The 20,688-nt window shown below is 47.9% G+C and overlaps 1 protein-coding gene across 1 annotated transcript in view; it reads left to right on the top strand.

The window, feature by feature from the left end:
* Srgap3 (SLIT-ROBO Rho GTPase activating protein 3) overlaps positions 1-20,207 on the top strand; it is a 182,911-nt gene extending 162,704 nt beyond the window's left edge. Inside the window, exons 15-22 of the mRNA XM_042679800.1 lie at positions 690-824; positions 3,487-3,592; positions 3,802-4,029; positions 8,063-8,142; positions 10,123-10,303; positions 11,520-11,669; positions 13,650-13,977; positions 18,733-20,207. Coding sequence (XP_042535734.1) covers positions 690-824; positions 3,487-3,592; positions 3,802-4,029; positions 8,063-8,142; positions 10,123-10,303; positions 11,520-11,669; positions 13,650-13,977; positions 18,733-19,146 — 1,622 coding nt within the window. The 3' untranslated portion in view covers positions 19,147-20,207. The remainder of the gene's footprint in view (positions 1-689; positions 825-3,486; positions 3,593-3,801; positions 4,030-8,062; positions 8,143-10,122; positions 10,304-11,519; positions 11,670-13,649; positions 13,978-18,732) is intronic.
* The last annotated feature ends 481 nt before the right edge of the window (positions 20,208-20,688 follow it).

Genomic DNA, 20,688 nt, shown 5'->3' with positions numbered 1-20,688 from the left:
AAATTGAGTTATGGGGAAACAATCAGACAAACAAAAAATGTGGGTAATTCTATGAGATAACTGACCTGAACTCTTTGGCAAGAGTTAATATTATAAAACACAAATGTAACAAACAAATATGTCAGAGCCTAGTTTTGCCCTTAAAGTAAAAGAAACATGATCAGCAAAAGAACACTATTCAAATCAGTGTGAACCCTAATTGGAAGTTAGATTTGACAAGATTTTATAAAGACTTTGCAGGATGACTGGGGAAAGTTTGAATGTGGACTATATGTGAGACATCATTTGGAACAGATTGTTCGTTTCCCTGGGTATATCATGCTATTTGTGGTTGTGTGAGAGTATACTGATTCTTAAGAGAAATGGGATCAGTGTGTTGTGATGTCTACAAATATTTTCAAATTATTGAGCCATGGTGAATATAAATAGGGGGAAAGAGAGTATGCCAGTTTGGCAAGAAGTATGGTGGATGTGTATTATTTTACTCTTAAATTTTTTCTGAAGAGTTGACATTTTTAAAGAGGAAGTTTCAGAGGAAACTAAAATCTAGGAGGAGAGAGGAGCCATATGTTGGGAGGTTTGTTCCATTTACCTTCCACCAGTCCAGGTGGCCAGGTCACCTGATCTGCTATCTGTATATCCTCTACCTTCTCCCCAACCTAAAGCCTCCTCATTTCCCATTTCTACAGGTGAAGACCCCCTTGTGGATGATCAGAACGAGCGAGATATCAACTCAGTAGCTGGTGTTTTAAAACTGTATTTCCGAGGACTGGAAAACCCACTCTTTCCTAAGGAAAGATTTCAAGATTTGATATCTACTATTAGTAAGTATTTCCCAGGTGGAACCATTACATCCTCGATGACGCTTTTTTTTTTTTTTTTTGGTCAGTCATGGGGCTTGAACTCAGGGCCTGAGCACTGTCCCTCAGCTCTTCAGCTCAAGGCGAGTGCTCTACCACTTGAGCCACAGCGCCACTTCTGGTTTTCTGGTGGTTTATTGGAGATAAGAGTTTCACGGCTTTTTCTGCCCAGGCTGGCTTTGAACCGCGATCCTCAGATCTCAGCCTCCTGAGTAGCTAGGATTACAGGTGTGAGCCACTGGCTCCCGGCCTCGATGAAGCTTTATTGAAGCTGTACTATGGGCTCATCACTGTGCCAAGCATCAAGGAAGGATGACATGAAAGTGTGGCCTTTATCCTCACAGACCTTAGAACCAAGCTGTGGTTTGCAAGGAGAGGGCCGATGGATATGACAAAAGCCCAATACAGAAGAGCTTAGGGGAGAAGCAGAGTGAGGCTCAGTTTTGGGGACTGGACCCAAGGGAGGCATGGGAGCAGGGTCTCTAGCAGTGGACACAGGGAATCCTGGGAAAAGTTAAGGACACAGACCACTGGAACCAGCAGAAGGGTGTCCTGACCTGTGCATCGTGCAAGAGGGAAAGTTAGATGGAGCAAGCGGTAGAAGAGCTTTCTACCTCGGGGGATGGGGAACCACACAAGGTCTGGGGGTCAGGTGAGCAGGCAAGGGAATGGTAGGAATAAGTTACATTGTTAGCACAAGAGCCCTTCTTAACAGTTGTGTTTCTGTGCATGAAGTCAGGAAGAGCTGGCTTCAGGGAGTGGGGACTGACCTCAAGGCGTCTTGGTTATAAGATGCTCAGATCCAAAGCACTTTTTGGGAGGAAATATTTTTAAAATAAACCTTTAGTTTGAGCATATTTTATTGGATTTAGAGAAGAGTTAGTCCACCTCAGTTTCACTGCTATTCTTCTCCCAGGACTTTGTGAGTTATCTGCAGTCAGGAGCATGTCGACAGTTGACAAAGGGAGAGAGAGGCCTGAGTGCTCTTGAGCTCTTGTGCAAAGGCCCTGCCTGTGCCCATCTGTCACCTCCACTAATTCCTGCCCATCTTTCTAGATTTGCTGCAACCTTAACCTACGACTTGAGAATCCCAGACCACAAAGGCCTAGTCTGAATTCCATGTCTCTTATTCATTCAGTGTTTCCAGAAGCCCAGTAATCCATTTCCTATGTAGAGCCCTGAGTGGACAAGAAGGTCAGTCTCTAGCACAGGTCATGACCAGGACATTACCTAATTCAAGTCACAGCATGAGAAAGTCTATTCTCAGTTTCCTTCCAACCCTATGATTATACCAAAGAGAAGACATAACACATACATGCCAACTTCCCTTCTGAACACAGAGAGCCAGGCGCAGTCTCTGGAAACTTGGTAGGCAACTATGACTACCTATAATTTGGTTAACTATAGTTTTGGTTGCTTTTGTTATACAATTGTCCCCATCTGTGGTATTGATTTCTAAGTCTAGTTACTGAGTCAACTGCAGTATGAGGATAATTAGTGAAAAATTTCAGAAATAGTTCATTGTTCAAAAACTTTTATTACAGTGAGTTAACATCATTCTACCATTAGCTACAGTTATCATTACTCTCTTCCTGTGCCTAATGTTGTCAAAGGCAGATGCAGGTAAGAGGATACGGGATTTATAGAGTTTGCTACTCCCTGCCACTTCAGACGTCCTCAGAACGCCTTTGACTCCATCTCTACAGATAAGGGAGAACTCATGCACCTCCTAACTGGGGTATTGATCCCCATTTCTCATGAACAGATTAAGGTAAAACTTCCTTTTAAAATAAATATATTTATCCAGGTGCCAGTGGCTTACACATGTAATCCTAGCTACACAGGGGGCTGAGATGTGAGGATCATGGTTCAAAACCAGCTTAGACAGAAAAGTCTGTGAGACTCTTATCTCTAATTACTCACACAGAAAAGCTAGAAGGAAGCCGGGCGCTGGTGGCTCATGCCTGTAATCCTAGCTACTCAGGAGGCTGAGATCTGAGGATCGCGGTTCAAAGCCAGCCTGGGCAGGAGAGACCGTGAGACTCCTATCTCCAATAAACCACCAGAAAACCGGAAGTGGCGCTGTGGCTCAAGTGGTAGAGCGCTCGCCTTGAGCTGAAGAGCTGAGGGACAGCGCCCAGGCCCAGAGTGCAAGCCCCACGACCGACAAAAAAAAAAAAAAAAAGCTAGAAGGAGAGATGTTGGCTCAAAGGATAGAGCACTAGCCTTGAGAAGGGAAAAAAAGGCCCATGGACATTACATAGGCCCTGAGTTCACAGGCCTATGTCACAGAATAAGAAACAAACAAACAAAAATCCTCCTTTCTTGCAGCCCCCAACTATCCAGACTTCACTCTACCCAGATTCAAGGGTTTGGCTTTTTTTAGGTTTTCTCTACTGGAAGCCATGAGGATCAATTCTGATTGGCTGTAGGTAGACCATGCCTCTAACCCCTCCTGTGCCTAGAGCTGTGACATTTTGATTGTCAAGCCAGAATTCTGTATGGATGCTCTAAATTAGAACAATCCAGCTGGTCGCTGGGGACTGATGTGGATGGTGGGACCGCGAATAGCTGCTGCTTTGCCCTCCGAGGATGACCAGCACCCTGAAACCCATTTATGTTACAGAACTGGAAAGCCCAGCTGAGAGGGTGCACCAGATCCAGCAAATCCTTATCACCCTGCCCCGTGTGGTCATCGTGGTCATGAGATACCTCTTCGCTTTCCTCAACCAGTGAGTGCCTTGCTGAGGGGCCCCTGTTTTGACCATCCCTGACCTCCTCTTGTTGGGAGGGGGGTGTCCTGAAGCATTTGCAGGTGCTACTGTGTTCAAAGCAGAACAATGAACCATCCTGGATTTGAGTAGAGTCCTCCCTTCAAAAGACAGGAACCATGAGGGATTGGCCTCTCCCAGGTGACTTGTGGGTACCTGCTTTCTCCTAGCCTCTCCCAGTATAGCGACGAGAACATGATGGATCCCTACAACCTGGCCATCTGCTTCGGGCCCACCCTCATGCACATCCCTGATGGACAGGACCCTGTGTCCTGCCAGGCACACGTCAATGAAGTCATCAAAACCATCATCATCCATCATGAAGCCATCTTCCCCAGCCCCCGGGAGCTAGAGGGACCCGTATATGAAAAATGCATGGCTGGAGGGGAAGAATATTGGTAAGATGCTATGCCTCTTAATGTTATTCTCATCATCACTCACCAGACAGTGAGAAGTCCCCTCCCCTACAAGTCCTTACTGCTTTAGAGTCTATAGTTCCACATGCATTTTCTTGTTTGAGTTTCATGCAGCCTTACACCAAAGGAAGGTACATTCATCAAGAGTCCATGGGTTACAGGGAATAGAAACACAACATGTCTGTGTCAAACAGAAGTCCGGTGTGAGTGGATCTGGGGACTTAACTCTTTTTTTTTGTCAGTTGTGGGGGCTGAACTCTGGATCTGGGCACTGCCCCTCAGCTCTTCAGCTCAAGGCTAGCGCCCTACCACTTGAACCACAGCACCACTTCCGGCTATTTTCAGCTTATGTGGTGCTGAGGAATCGAACCCAGGGCCTCATGCATGCAAGGCAAGCATTCTTCCACTGAGCCACCTTCCCAGCCCAGGACTTAACTCTTATTATCAGGATTTGTCTGCAATCCCCACCCATTAGCTTTGCTTTCCTCTGTACTGGCTTCATTCTCAATCTTCCCCTCGATGGTTGCAAGAAGGCAGCCAGCAGCTCCAGCTTTGTAGTGCATTCTCTGAGAAGCCTCAGTTGGGGGGGAGGGGGGGGCGGGGAAGCTTCACCTTCCCAAATGTTCCAGCACAGGCCTGGAATGTGCTTTGTGCTGCCATTGGGTCTGGTGAAGTCAAGACAATAGTGTGGAGAGGTATCGCCCTCACTGGCCTGCTGGGCCTGGCCAGGCTTCTCAGGAAGGAACCATCCCTGGTAATCACTCAGAAGTAAGAGTGACACTTCCCACCAGCATCCCCTCCCACCTAGGACTTCCCTCTTCTGCACAAAGTGAGCTTGATTCTGGAGTGTTCTACTCCAGGTCGGCTATCACTCATTGAGTACCTCCATGTTGCCTGAGACTACACCTGGTCTTAGATCTACTTTAAAACCTTTTCAGAACCATGTCTAGCCTAATATGTGCAGGCAGGAAAAAACTGAAGATTCAACCAAGAGGTGAGTCTAGGTATTTGCTTCAGAAATGTAGAGAGAAGGAATCTGTCATCATTAAAAACTGATAAAGGGACTTGGTGCTTAGTACACCTGAGACTCTGGGTTCAATCCCCAGCACCCACATACCCTCTCCTATACCAGAAGAAAAGAAAAGGATAAATGTTTAAGTAGATACATTTACCCCCAAGAGTTTTGTTACGCAGGGTGTAACATCACATAAATATGTACAATTTTGTGCTTGTCTATATCAGTTAAATTTTCTAATTAAGAAAGAAGACTCCATGAAAAGAAATGCAGCCAAAACCTGAAACTCAGCATATAAGCAAGAGAGACCCACCAAAGGCTGCTGCTGTTTCTTTATTCCCAGGATGATATACAACTACCGTACCCAGCTGCATATTTAAGTCTACTTTCCCAGGTTCCTACAAGGTTTCCCCAGGTTCTCCTTTTTAACCTTTCCCCCCCTCCCCCATCCTACTTTTGCAGTATGGATATTGAGTTCAGGGCCTCATGTTTGCTGGATGAGTGCTCTACCACTTGAGCCACATCCCCAGCCATTTTGCTTTTAGTTTGTTTTTGAAATAGGGTCTAATACTTTTGCCTGGGCCAGCCTTGGATCAGACCGCAGTCCTGTCTCCATCTCCCAGTCTGGGATCATAGGCGTGCACCACCAGAAAGTTTGGATTTTGTTTTGTCTACTGAGAAAAGGTCTCCATATATATAAATCTCCCAGACTGGTCTCAAACTCAAGAATCTTCTGTCTCAGCCTTCCAAGTGCTGGGATTATAGGAGTACACCACCATACAGATCCAGAATTTGTTTTTTGATTAATGTTAATTCTGGAATTGCCTTAGTTCTGTGAACTGATTTGGATACCTGCTTCAAAGAAGGGAGGTGATTCCGGTCCCTCTGACCTTGTGCACATATGTCTGAGCTGTAGTGATGTCTGATCAGGGCTCTGTGCTCTCACTGGGGCCCCAGGGAGCAAGTCCACCCCTTTTGTGTTACAGAAACACTAAACATGTAGAATGCATCACTAATGCACAAAGGGAACCTTCCACACATTTTACCACCGTCACTGGTTTCCTTGGCACAATAGCTGGTACAATTGTATATAATGTGTTCTGACAAGGAATCTGCAGATCCTGCCTCCCAAAGAACAATGTGCAATAACCATACTTTTCTCAGTCCCATTCATTTCTCATGAGACTGGAAAACCCCCATTATTTTGGAGGAGTTATGAAAGTCAAGAAAGGTAGATTTGGACATAACCTTGACAATTAAAAAAAGAAAGAAAGAAAGAAAGGTAGATTTGGCAAAGATCCCAGCACAGTGGTTCCCAAGCTCTGGTTGTGTCTTGAGTCCTGGCTGGGCTGCAGGGATGGAGCGGGAACAGGTAGTTCCAGAAGTGAGATCCAGGGCCAGCCCAAGGCACACTTCTTAGAGAAAGTAAAGACTTCACTAAGGCAGTAGGGTAAACTGGGGCCACTCAGTGAGGACTGGAGGAAGAAAGTTCTAGGCCTGGAACATTTGGTAATTTGAAAAGCTGCTCTGTTTGGCTGGGGTGTGGAGGATTGAGAATTGAGAGTCAGGGGGCTGCACAGGTTAGATGGGGCTATGACCTTATCCATATAGGAGAATTCTTCAGCAGAAAGCTTATACTCTTTCACTTGACATGGCAAACATCCCCTCATCTGAGAAGCCATTCTTGACCCTCTATATAGGTCCCCTTGGCTCATTTCTTTCCTACCACACATCATTTCAGCTGACACGTGTTTAATCCACTAGCTTGTTTCCTTGTCCTACTTTCTAGAATGGGGCAGTGAGGCCCAGGACCTTGTCCACCTGACCTATCAAAGCATTCCTCCTACTTAACACATGGTATAAAGTAGAACCCACTTAATGGTTCACACCTATAATCCTAGCTACTCAGGAGGCTGAGATCTGAGGACTGCAGTTCAAAACTAGCCTGGGCAGAAAAGCCCATGAGACTCTTATCTCCACCAAAAAGCCAGAAGTGGAGTTGTGGCTCAAGTGATGTGTCTGGCCTTAAGTGAAAAAGCTTGAGTGCTGGCCTTGAGTGTTGGCCTTGATCAAATGACCACATGAATGAATTCTGGCCTCAAGAAGCTTATAATCTAACAGCAGGGTAGAGATTGTCCCAGTACACGAATGACACATCATCACATCGTCCAGGGTGTTCCCACCACCTAGATTGGCCTATGTATTATACATGGAAGATGAGGCAGCCCTGGTTCCACCTCTTCATGGGATGTGTCAGCACATCTGTAAGACAAGGAGTCAGGACAGGAGAACTGACTCTCAGTACTTCAGGGGTCCTTTCTGGTCCACACAAGGTTTTACCATTGCCATCTGGAGCTTTCTGAATAGGAGGAAATTGTCATCTATTCTGTGCTGTTACAGCAGAATTCTGGAGACTGGGTTATTTATAATGACCAGAAAGTTTTATAGCTCAGGATTCTGGAAGGTAGGAGGTTCAAGAGCTAGCAGCAGTGCCTCGTGAGGGCCTTCCTGTTACAGCATCCCAGGGCAGAAGGCAGAAGGGCAAGAAAGTGCAAGGGCGAGTGAATCAGAACAGGGTGTTGGTCAGAGTCACTTTTAATCCAGTCCCCTCATGCTCAGTAATCCACTCCTGTGCTCATAACAGCCATCCATTCATGAAGGCAGGGCCCTCGTGACTGCTTCACCTCCCAACATGGTTGCACTGGAGATGAAATTTCCAACACATGAACTTTGGGGGGCACACTCATCTGAATGACAGTCTTCACCTAGAAGATACCCTGACAAATGCCAGGGCTAGCACAGGCCTGGCGGAGGTATTCAGGAAGCTACTCTGCAAGGGACTAGGAGCAGTGGATGTCACATAGAAAAGACAGGATGAGGTGCTTCTAGTCCTGTCCTGAGTGGGCCCCAGAGGAGCCCTGGGATGACACCCATGGAAGGCCAGGAAAGTGTGAGGGTGCATGGCCTCCCGACAAGTCCTTTCCTTGTGTTCATTTGCAGTGACAGCCCACACAGCGAGCCAGGCACCATCGATGAGGTGGACCATGACAATGGCACGGAGCCACACACCAGTGATGAAGGTAAGTGAGCAGTTTCCAGACCCAGCACCTAACCTGAGACCCCCCCTCATAGTGCCTCAGGCTGCCCACAGTGCTGGCCCACACAGGGCCCAGCTCCCCAAGGCAGCACAACCATCCTTCAGAGCAGTCCTGACACATCTGCAGGAAGACTGAGCTCACTGCCAAGGGCCCACAGCATTTGAAGGGTCTCACTGAAATGTTTCATTCTTTATTTTTGTGCTTGTCCTGGGGCTTGAACTCAGGGCCTGGGGCTGGCACTCTACTATTGCAGCCACACTTCTGCTTCTAGCTTTTTGGCCATTCATTGGAGATAAGAACCTCACAGACTTTCCTACCCGAGCTAGCTTCAAACCACAATCCTCAGATCTCATTCTTTTAAATATGGGAGAGAAAATAATTACAGTATCCACTCTGGACTATATTTGCTTTTACATCACACAAGATTTAACTTTTATTTTACATAGGAAGGTTTTCATGCAGGCACACATGCCAAGGGCTGGTAGTGGTCATGGAATGGTCCTACACAGTCTAGGCACATCCTCCCTTGCTCCTCTTTGTGTGTCTTCTGTAGGACTTGAAATCAGGGCTTCATACTCTCACTTCTCTTTTTCACACAAAGCTAGTGCTCTACCACTTAAGCCACACCTCTGCTTCTGGCTTCTGAAGATAAGAATTGCACAGATTTTTCTGCCCAGGCTGGCTTCATACCATATCTCATATCTCAGCCAGTCAAGTAACTAGAATTATGGACGAGTCACTGGCACCTGACCATATAGTTTTACTTTTAACAACTCATTATTTAGAAGGTCTTTACTTGGCCCTTGTGTTTCCCTCTTGAGATAACTCCAGGCAATGTTGAAAGCACTTATGTTAGAAGAACATTTTCCAGTGGTTTCTAGGAGTTGGAGAAAAGGCAAGACTGGTAGATGGACTTTCACATTCAGTTCCTAAGAGAGAACTTTAACTCAGATAGTCTTAACCTGCTTTAGGTCATATGAACAGAAAATGACAGAGCACAAAAACCATTAGCCCATTGCTTAAACTAGTCAAGACTGTCCTTGACCCAAGAATAAATGTTCTATGGGCAGTTATGTTTAAACTATGACCCAAGGAATTCTTCCTCTCTCACAATAAAGTCTAAGGATGCATGTATTCATTTGCTAGAGCTGCCAAAACAAAATAACCACAGATCGGTTAACCACAGCTAGGCTTTAAACAGCAACTAACTTTCTCATAGTTTTGGACACTAGACACCCATGATCAAGGAGCTGCATTAGGGTTAGTTTCTGTGAGGCCTCTCTCCCTGACTTGTCACCAGCGGTCTCCATTTATGCACAGGGATGGCTAGTGTGTCTTCCTCTTCTTAAAAGGGCACAGTGGATTAGGGCTGCACACTTGGAACTTGCTTAGCAGTACCTCAGTTTCTTTCTTTCTTTCTTTTTAACCTAATTAAAGAACCTGTCTCCAAATATTGAGTTAGGGCTTCAACTTAATGAATTTTGAGGGAACATGGTACAAAATAGTGAACTTTGAAAATTCTGGGAACCCTTAAAAACTACATGCCACATTTTGCCCATGTGCCATCTATTTGAACTCTCAGAAGTTTAAAAAAAAAACTGAAAGTATTGTAAGTGGACAAAGAGGAAAGGGCTTGTGGAAACAGAAACAGAACTTATTCTAAAGTGTAAAAAGAAAAGAAGTTTATTCAAATGGACTTTAATAATTGTTAAAATATTGAGAGCAAGAGGGGCAATGGAAAATCCAGTATTCCCAGTTCGTACTGGCCATTTTGAGGAATCAGATGGCTTGTCAGAGGTCACGCTGGAAAGTGGCTCCAGCATCCCAAGGCCTGGTTCATTCCTTGCTCTCACCAGACACACTCCCTGTCCTTCTCCATAGAAACCAGGGCCATGTGATGGAGATTCCTGGGCTGTCCCTCTTCTGACCTCACGGACATTCTCTCACTTGATTTCCTTCCAGAAGTGGAGCAGATCGAGGCCATTGCCAAGTTTGACTATGTGGGTCGGTCCCCTCGTGAGCTGTCTTTCAAGAAGGGGGCGTCCCTGCTCCTCTACCACCGTGCCTCAGAGGACTGGTGGGAGGGTCGGCACAACGGTGTGGATGGACTCATCCCTCATCAGTACATAGTTGTACAAGACATGTGAGTGGGAATTGGAGCCTTCTGGAAGAATGTGGTGATAGATTAGTAATGTCTGGAACGGGCAGTGGATGAGAAATACTAAGCTGAATGCTGGCCATTTGTTCTCCCAGATACAGTACGTTTAATGTTCTGTAAGAAAAGGTTGTTACATCCCCTAAATGGTAAAAACAAATATGAATTGCTCATTTGCCCCTGGCCACAACCTAGATCCATCAGTCAGTTCCCACAACCTTCGTCACCCACCATGGTTCTTAGCACCCAGTGGATTTTCCCCTGTCCTCTACTTCCCAGTGGCCAGTGACAGCTTTCCATCTCTTCCCTGCCCACGGTTCTTACTCCAGATGCGGCTCTCTCAGGAGATGTGCTGAAACAAACACACCCTGTTTCCAGTTAATAGAGTACCTTATCACTTCAAGGGCTAAAAATTGTCTGCTTCCCAAATACCTAACCCTATAGAACATCTCAGACAGTTGACATGTCCCCATTCCTTTGGAGGCCATTGAAGTCTCCTCCTGTGCACACATTCTCTGCTCAGGGTAGATTGGTCCTGGAAGCCATTGCTGGGCTAAGCCTCACAGAAAGGGACCAAAAAGCCTGTGCTTTCATGACAGAAGGAACGGCCAAGACCAGACAAAGGCCAAGGCCAAGCAGACAGTATGAGGAATATCATAGTAGTGGGGATCCCGAAGCCTCTGACACCATGAACAAGTCACTGGAAGGGAGAGAGCTATGGGAGGAGGCTAGCAGAACACCTCAAGAAGCTTGAGCCCCCCTCGCAGTCCCGCCCCTTAGAAGGGACGGTGACTAAAGGACACACCTCTTCTTTCCTCACTCAGTCCTGAACCACTTCTCATGTAGCTCCATGGAGTCTTAGAGACTTGAATTCCGCCCAGCTTGCAGAATCCACACCCCATGTCTCCAGCCTGTGTCTCCAGTACAGAGCTTTTCCTAGCACAGACACATTCAGAAGAGGACCAACTAGAGAAGGGGAAGGAAAGTAGCCATGAGTTGGTGGGACAAAAGAGTGTCTCTTGCAAGAGGCGGGCTCCAGGAGCCTTGCAGTGGGCACGTATGGTGGAAAGGTGGTTCTTCCTGAGCATCAGGCACAGATCGCCACATGGGGACAGGGGTGGTGTTCACTTGGTCCCCAGCCTTGGACGGAGGAGCTGGTGTGGAGGGAGGAGTCTCCAATGATTCATGTCTCTCTTTTCACCAGGGACGATGCCTTCTCTGACAGCTTGAGCCAGAAGGCTGACAGTGAGGCCAGCAGTGGGCCTCTGCTGGATGACAAGGCCTCCTCCAAGAATGACCTCCAGTCTCCCACAGAGCACATCTCGGATTATGGCTTTGGGGGGGTGATGGGCCGGTAGGAAATGCGGGTTCATTTTTTTTCTTTCCTGTCAGTGCCTTGTGGGTTGTGTCTGAGTTGAGAGAAGCAAGAGGGTGGCAAAGAGAGGAGGAGGCTATTGTAGCCCTTTGCTCCCACAGCTATGACGTGGGTAGGCTGGCCGGACCCGGCTCAGAGAGCCAAGTCCAAAATGAGCTGACTTTGTTTGGGTAGGGGTGGAGAAGGAAAAGGGCAGATGAACTTAAGGAACTCGATGCTTTTTACTTAATAATGACAGGCCAGTCTTGGCTACGTAGTGCCCAAAAAAAGTAACAATGATGATGATGTAAATGAGAGAGAAATTAGCATATTATCCCCCCTTCTCTACACCTTTTCCCAGCTTTCTGTTAAAGACCTGAGTTGTTATACGTATCTTAAAAAATGTAAAGTAGCTCATATACTTCCTGAAATATATTACATAAACAGAGAACTCACACCTACTCATGTGGGAGGGAAATTGATACTCAACTCTACCCACTTATTGGGTGGGAGAAAATCTGTCAGTTTCTTCACACCCCACAGGGCAGGGCTGAGTCACATGACCTTTCTACAAAGAAGTATCTGTGCCTATTATTCTGAGGACAGGTTATGGTCCATCATAAGCTGATTTTAAATATATATACATATATATAGAAAGAGGGAGAGAGAGGGAGAGAGGGGGGAGGGAGGGAGAAGGAAAAGAACAAAAAACGCTGATAGTCTCTCATTGCTTTTATTATTGGACTCAAAATGTCATACTCTGTGCTTCCACCCATGGAAGGGTTATGTGACTAGTCCTCATGTGCAGGTCTTTGCAGAAGAGCCAGATAAACCAGTGGTGGTAACATCCATTTATGAGTTTATTTCAGCGTAACTCCTGGTGTCTCTTCTCGGCATGTTCTGTTCAGTTCAGAACGCTGCCAGATGATAGGATCCAAGGAGGGGGAAAGAAGGCTGGGAATGGTAGACAAGAAGGTCATGGCGTTCCCCAGCTCCTGGAAGGACAGAGTCTTCTCCTGCCTCTCTTGTCCTCTCCCTCTTCCCCCTCTCATCTCTTCCCTTCATGTTCTTTCTCCATGCTTCTTCCTTCCTGTGCTTTGGTCCTGTTGGGGCATCCATGGGCCTGCTAAGCTTGGCTGGGGGGGATGGGGTCTAAAGTGTTTTTGACCACATTGAACATAGGTCCCAGTCACCTTCCATTCCCAATACACCGCCCCTCCCCTGCCTCACTTCCAGATTCCCCTTCCCTGCCCCAAATCCTTTCTCCTCAAGGAGTTTTCAAACCCACTCCAAGGTGGAAGATGAGTAGAATGGATCTGCAAAAGAGCACAGGAAGGCAGATGGCAGACGTGGGGTAGGGCTTGCCTCCATACACACCTGTCAGAGCCAGAAAACCATCCCAATCCACATGCCAGGACTCTTAATGACTAGTTTTCCAGGATCGGGAAAAGCCTCCCTCGTCTGGGGAGCCTGGGGGCGGGGGCGGGGGCGGAGGGATCAGTGGCAACAGTGAATAGGTTTGGTTTCCCAGGGAATGTGCCACCCCCTGCTCACAGGATGCTGGTGGCTTTTTGGTACAGTCAAGCCTCGATGCTTCAGACTACTTAGAACCCCACTGGACTCCCACCAGAATCATGGTGATGTCTGGAAAAACTTCCACCCCAACTGACCATCACCAAAGCCTTTCCAGGGTGGAGTTCTCCCAAACTGACTTTCCCTGTAGAGGAGGCGAGTGCCAGTGCAGTGGCATGGAGCCAGAGCTGCCCGCTTCCTGGGCACAAGTCCCACGTCCTCAGGCTATGGCCAGCAGGTGCCACCCAGCCCTCCCCTTGCCGCATTGTGCAGTCTGGCTGAACGAGGCTTCACTGTACCCCTCCCTAGACTAGCGTGTAGCCACAGCAAGGGGGTTGGCTGGCCCATGCTAACATGTCCAGGGTTGACTTGTGCTCCATGCCCCTCCCAACCCCTGGTCCTTTGCAGAGTGCGGTTACGGTCAGACGGAGCGGCCATCCCCAGGCGTCGAAGCGGGGGAGACACCCACAGCCCACCTCGGGGCCTGGGCCCCAGCATAGACACACCACCCCGAGCTGCCGCCTGCCCCAGCAGCCCCCACAAACTCCCCCTCACCCGGGGGCGGATCGAGAGCCCCGAGAAGAGGAGGATGGCGACATTTGGGAGCGCCGGCAGCATCAACTACCCTGACAAGAAGGCGCTCTCAGAAGGGCACTCCATGAGGTCCACCTGCGGCTCCACCCGGCACAGCAGCCTGGGGGACCACAAGTCCCTGGAGGCCGAGGCCCTGGCAGAAGTAAGGGCCAGCAGAAAGCAGCCAAGTCAACAAGGCCCCAGGGGCAGTGGGGGGGAACGGCCCCGAGAGGAATCACAGCAGATTTTGCCAGCCTCAAGGCTAAGACAGAAAAGGAGTCAGTGAGCTGGCTTCCGCCCTGGCCCGGCCTTTCTGCACATTCAGAGGCTGATTGAAGGCAGCCACCGGCTTGGGTTCTCGTGGCTGAAGAGTGCCAGAGCCCAGGTTGGATGACAGAGATAGGAAAAAAATCTCCCCTCAAGATGTTACCATTCACTCATTCATTCATTCAATCCACCCATCTTTCATTCATTCCTCCATTCATTTACTGACATATGTTGATTGAACATCTGTTATGCTCATGGTGACAGTCACTGCAAGGTGATGCCTCCAACAGTGGTTAGTCCTGCCCTTGTGAACTCACCATCTATAAAGAAGAGAGTGCTGTCAGTTGGGATATAGCACAGCCCTGGACTGGCACTGAGGGTTAGGTTGGACACCTTTAAGGAGTGAATAATGGTACTTTGAGAGCCTGAGATCTAGGAATCCTACCTAGACAGGGAGAGAGTCCCTTGGGAGGACATGAACTTAGACCCAAAGGGTATAGAACTAAGCAACTGAAGGTTGAAGACAAGAATTTCTTGTTCCAGGCTCTTCCAGGATGATACTCTTTTTCTATTTAGATGAGAAATACGTATGATTTTTTTTTACATTTGCCAAATGAATAGAACTATACTTAAGGATTTGTTTAACTAGTTCCTGGAGTTTCCTTTCTCTCTGGGTCTATGTCTGTGTCTCTTCTCTCTGTCTGAAATTGAAGAGGATCACATGTACCTCTTCCAGGTGTCATCTTCCATGTAGGAGGTAGCAGCCAGAGGACCCCCCCCCCCATTCTAGAGCTCTATGCTGGAGCTTGTGAGCTTTGTCTTTAAGGGGGTCTGATAGGGACTCCAAGGGTTTCCCAGCATACCAACAACTCATGAAGCCAGGCACCAGTGGCTTGTGCCTAGAATCCTAGCTATCCCAGAGGCTGAATTCTGAGGATCACAGTTCAAAGTCATCCTGACAGAAAAGTCTGTGAGATTCTTAGCTCCACTTAACCAGCAAAAAGCCAGAAGTAGAGTTGTGGCTCAAGTGGTAGAGCATTAGCCTTGAGCAAAAGCTAAGGGACAGTGAGTGCCCTGACCCTGAGTTCAAGCCCCAGTACTGGCACAAAAAGAAAGAAAAGAAAGAACAAAGGAAAGAAGGAAGAAAGGAAGGAGAGAAGAAAGAAAGAACTCATCAGCAGCTACAACTCCTGTCCATAAAGTCTTCCAACCCCTCAAGGGCTCCCTGGGACCAGAGCCGTGGCTCAAGGGTCAAGCAGAGGAGGCAGGCAGCTTGGTCCTCCATTTTCAAAAAGCGACATCCTACCACCCACCATTAGCATCCAGCTTTCCCAGCCAGTGTGAGGGGTGAACTGCCTAAGGCCAGGCCCAGACTGCTTTACGTAACAAATCAAATCCATGACTGGCTCAAGTGGTATAGTGCCAGCTTAGAAAGCATGACATCCTGAGTTCCAACCCCAGTCTGAAGAACAAGAAGAAGAAGAATCAGTGCAGTCTAGAGCAGTGTTATCAGTAGGTCCCACAGCAGACAAGTCCCACAGGACATGAGCGAGGGGAGAGGACGAGTTCAGAGCCTGAAGTCATTTTTGGAACTCTGGTCTGACAAAGGTGAAGGACTCAGATGCAAGACTTTTTAGAACATTCAACTTATTGAAGTGCACTGTGAATCTCCAATAGTCCTGACAGGGCCCACTCCAACTCCCAGACTTCTTGGAATTTTATTCGCAGAGCATTTTGCAGGCCGAAGCCACAGAACACACTTAGGGAGGGCTGAATGAGTTTTCTGGGCACGGATGCTTACACAGCCCCTAACAGAACAACCGCCACTCAAGAGCTCCCTTCAGTGACCGAGGTAAAGTAGAACTCACGGCAAACTGTAAGGAGCCAGAAGGATACTGCACATGTGTGGGCCTGTTCAAAGCCACTCTGAAAGCCCTTGTTGGCAGACTAGAGGAGAGGTGATGTAGTGGATGGAGTTAGCCCAGATTCTCCAGTTTCAAAATGTCCACTAGGCTTCATATCGAAAGCCCAGTTTGAGACGTGCAGCACTGTCGTCAAAGTAAGAGGCGGGAAGTGGCTGCCTGTCCCGCCCTGCCCTCCACTGCCTGCAGCTCTCCACCCTACTGACCACTAATGCCAGGCTCCTGCCTAAACCACTCCACTCACCTTTCTCTGTCTTTCTGTCTTTCGGGCTCATACTTTGCTAGGGTAGGAGATGGGAGGTGATCATTACATTTTAATTATGGAAGTTTCACCTTTCAGCTCCCGTTGGGTTCCAGCAAACAGAGGAAACAATGGTGGGAATAGGGAGGGCAGTGGGCACTCCGCTGCCAGCGCAGTAAGCAATGCGAGGGCAGTTTATGGGTGGTGAGCTGTGTCTCTGTGGGTGGGGAGGTAGCAGACAGAGAAAGGACCATCATCTCCCCTTTTCAGGAGCATCCCCAGCAACGATCCATCGATCGATCGATCGATCGATCGATAGATAGATAGATAGATAGATAGATAGATAGATAGATAGATAGATAGATAGATAGATTAGATAGATAGATAGATAGATAGATAGATAGATAGATAGATAGATAGATAAACAGATAGATAGATAGAGATAAGATCCAAGTCTCCTTCTTAAAATTGGGGCAAGAGATGAAATATCATAGAGGAACATAAAAACTGAGATTAGTTACTAAGCAGACATGGATGATCCCCTAAAGTAAAAGGGCTAGGGTGCTGGTGGTTCACACTTGACATATTAGCTACTCTCAGTTCAAAGCCAACCCAGGCTGAAAAGTCTTCAAGAGTTCATCTTCAAAATAACCAGCAAAAAGCCTGACTGAAGGCATGGCTCAAGTAGTGGAGTGCCAGCCAAGCAAGCAAGCTGAGTGTGAGGCCTTCCTTGAGTTTAAGCCCTAGTACCCCCAAAAAGAAAAAGGAAGGAAGGAAAGAGAGAAAGAGAGGGAGAGGGAGAGAGAAAAAGATAGAGGGAGGGAGGGAAGAAAGGAAAAAAGGACAGAAAGAAGGAAGAAAGAGAGAAAGAAGGAAAATAAGAAGCAAAGAAGCAAGCATAGTCTAGGACAGTGGGTTGAGCCAGAGGCTGAGATGAACTCTGACCCTGGCCAACCTGGGCCATGGGGACCCAGAAAAGGCTGCCTGCAGACTGGGAAAGGGGGGAACGCAGGAAACCAGATTCATGCAGTTCTTTCAGGGTTGGTCTCGGGGTTTGCAGAAGAGCAAACAGGTCTTCACAGTCCCTGTTTCTCAGTGAGACTGGCCCCGCGCCAGCCAGCAATGGTTTTAACAATGTCCCCATTGTGTCCCCAGTAGCCATGTTGGGCTCCAGGCCACACAGCCTGATCAGCTCCTTTTCCATCAGCTGCATGTAGAGCCCACCCTGAACCCATCACGTGAGCTGAGGAGTCTGGGCTCTGAGGTTAGGAGAACCACTGTCTGATAGTTTCCAAAGCTTCATTCTGTCCATCTTCTCATTCCATCTCCACCGTGAATGAACTGAGTGCCATGGGGAGATGGAGACTCTCCCAAGGTTATACAGCAGCAGGTGCTGTGCTTGTACTGGGATTAGTGCTACCTTCCAGGGCCAGTCCTGCTTCCAGCTTAGGAACTGGATGCTGGCAAAGCCACCTGGTGATCTGAGGAGCCCAGGCTGGCCCGGCATGCCAATGTCTGTCATTGAAAATGCCCTCATGCTGAGGAGTTCGCAAATACAACCACAAGCTGGGGGGTTTTAGGCAGTAAGAATTCTCATAGCATCTGAAAATTTCTACTTTTTAAAAGATCATACTTCAGAGAAGAAAGTATCATCTTCTTCCAATTTCACTGAACTTTGTGAACATTCTGATACATTTAGTCACTTTCCCATAGGCAACAGATTTTTGTTGTTAACCTTTCAAGTTGACACATACTTGTAAAAAATTTTATGGGGTACAATGTGAAATAGGCATATGCCTTTGTAAGGCCATTTTTGATGCATACATGCCTATGGTACATTTATGCCTGACAATGGTCAGGACCTGAGCCAGATTCCCGTGGTTTAAGATTGGGCTGTGCTACTAATGAGCTGAATGACGTTAGCAAGTCATTTAAACAATCTGAGCTTCCTCCTATGTGAGCTGAGTGTAGCAGTTCTATTCTTGAGTGTAAGGACTGAAGAAGTGTTGGTGGAAAGGGTCTGGGTTTGGTGTTCAATATTTGGTATTTCTGCTTCTATGATTATTACCATTGTTTCTGAGTGCTGACTATATTGTCATACCACATTCTTTGTGGAGATCGTATTTCATACATTCACCAAACTCTCTGAGGTTGGTATGGTAATTATCTGTGATTTACAAATGAGGATATTGAGGTTCTGAATGATAACTGAGATCCTATAGCAAGGAAGTGGCAGAGCCAAGATTAGAACCCCTGTCTTGACTCTAGAACTTACCCTCTTGCCAGTCGTGGGACATGTCTTTGTTAAGTGAACTTCCTGTACAGGACAGGGAGCAGAGATTCTCCCATTGGGTTTTAAGCCAGCCTGGAGATTTGATCTTCCCTCTGAGCCATGTAAGCGCCCCCTCAAAGGCCCACAGCGGGAGCTGCCAGGGAAGGCCTCAAACTGCCCACTTGGAACTAACCGCCACGCTGTCTGTGTCCACAGGACATCGAGAAGACCATGAGCACAGCGCTTCACGAGTTGCGGGAGCTTGAGCGGCAGAACACGGTCAAGCAGGCGCCAGATGTGGTGCTGGACACCCTGGAGCCCCTGAAGAACCCGCCAGGCCCCATCAGCTCGGAGCCTGCCAGCCCCCTGCACACCATCGTCATCCGCGACCCCGACGCCGCTATGCGTCGCAGCAGCAGCTCCTCCACCGAGACCATGACCACCTTCAAGCCCGCCCTGTCCGCCCGCCTGGCTGGTGCCCAGCTGCGCCCACCTCCCATGCGGCCAGTGCGGCCCGTGGTCCAGCACCGGTCCAGCAGCAGCAGCAGCTCGGGTGTGGGCAGCCCAGCCGTGACGCCCACAGAGAAGGTGTTCCCCAACAGCTCCACAGACAAGTCAGGCACCATGTGACCCACAGGCTAGGCAGCACCACCATGGCCCACTGTGGCCCACCCAGGCCTGAGGTGGCCTCGGTGGCTCCCACTTGCTTCCCGGTGATGTGGGCCTCAGAGGGCAGGGCCCAGGAGATCAGCCTGGAAGGGTGTGTGTGTGTCTGTGGAGAGCAGAGGCCCAGGCATTAGCTGATGCTCACACTCAGCCATGCGAATCCCACAGACCTCTCGTGTGCAAACAGACACCCAGAGGAATGCTGGAGCAAGAACAACCCAGTGTAGCCATCCCAAGATCCAGGCAACATGCTCATGGCTTCTCCTGCATAGCGCCACTGGAAGAGTAGTCTCTCAACCTATGTATATATGTGTGTGTGTGTATATATATGCACACACACATATATATTCATATATATGTATGTATATGTCTGTAGGTGTGTGTGTATATATATATATATTTATGCATCTATATACATATACTAGATCTGGACATACACACATGCTAAATGTATATAGTATCTCCTTTTTCTTTTTATGAAACTTAGATTTACCTCAGACCCATACCACCAAACGTCTCCCACTGAGTTATTTGGTGGGATTTGCAGGGACTTTTCTGGGAGAACTTAAGAGGGCCCACAGTAACTGCAAATGAAGCAATATACCACTAACCTGCAGAATAACAGACAGAAACAGTCTCCCACTATCTCCAGAAGACGTGGCCTTCCAGAACAGTCTGCCCCCTAAAGGAAGGGTGGGGCAGGGGGGTACCCCAAACAGGCTGCTTCTAGAGGTGGGGAACCCTTCCTAGAAAACCCTTCGTCTACCCCAGAGACCCTGATCTTCCACTCGGAGGCCAAAGGCCAACTTTGTCCCCCAAAGCACGGGAGGAATTGCTGAGAAGCCCCCTGGCCACAGCGTCCTTGTGTTTGCGTGTGGAGTCGGGATGCGGGATGGTGATACCTAATCCCACTGTAGCACAGTACTGTGTGTGGTCTGGGTGGGGGAGGAGAACAAAACAAAAACAGCGATGTGGAATACTTCAAAACCTAGAAACGCTTTAGGAATAAATCTGTGGTAACTGTAGAGGTTTAACTTATATCATCTTCAAAGATTTAATTTTCTCTTTTCCTCATTCTACTAATTATACTGTGTCAGAATTGGAACTAAGCAGGCAAAGAGGCATTGTGTCACACTGTCTTCATTTGACATCAGGCCATGGTAGGCCTTGGCTTGAACCTCTGGCATGAAGCACATGAGCCATCACTGCCCAATCAGACCAAAGGCTGAGGTGGGCAAGTCTTGGCAATTTCTTTGCTAGAGAGCACTGTTAAGTTGAGCTTATGCAAGTGAAAACAGCTTCCCAGCCTCTCCCCTTCCCCTTCATCCACATCCTCCAGAGCAATTAATGTGGGTGAAAATATGGCAGCAGAAAGGAGGGCCGTGATTTTCCATTGTAAGGAGCAAGACATGTTGCTTCTCCCAGGGGAAAGACCTTCCGAGATGCTCTCACTTGATTCTATTTTACCTCCTGTTCTGATGTCTCTGTTTCCCAGAGACAAGCTGC

Source organism: Dipodomys spectabilis, unplaced genomic scaffold (assembly GCF_019054845.1).
Source record: "Dipodomys spectabilis isolate Male_0828 unplaced genomic scaffold, ASM1905484v1 ptg000054l, whole genome shotgun sequence".
Classification (NCBI taxonomy): Eukaryota; Metazoa; Chordata; class Mammalia; order Rodentia; family Heteromyidae; genus Dipodomys; species Dipodomys spectabilis.
Note: the sequence above shows the minus strand (reverse complement) of the source record. Positions and strands in the feature narration are given on the sequence as shown.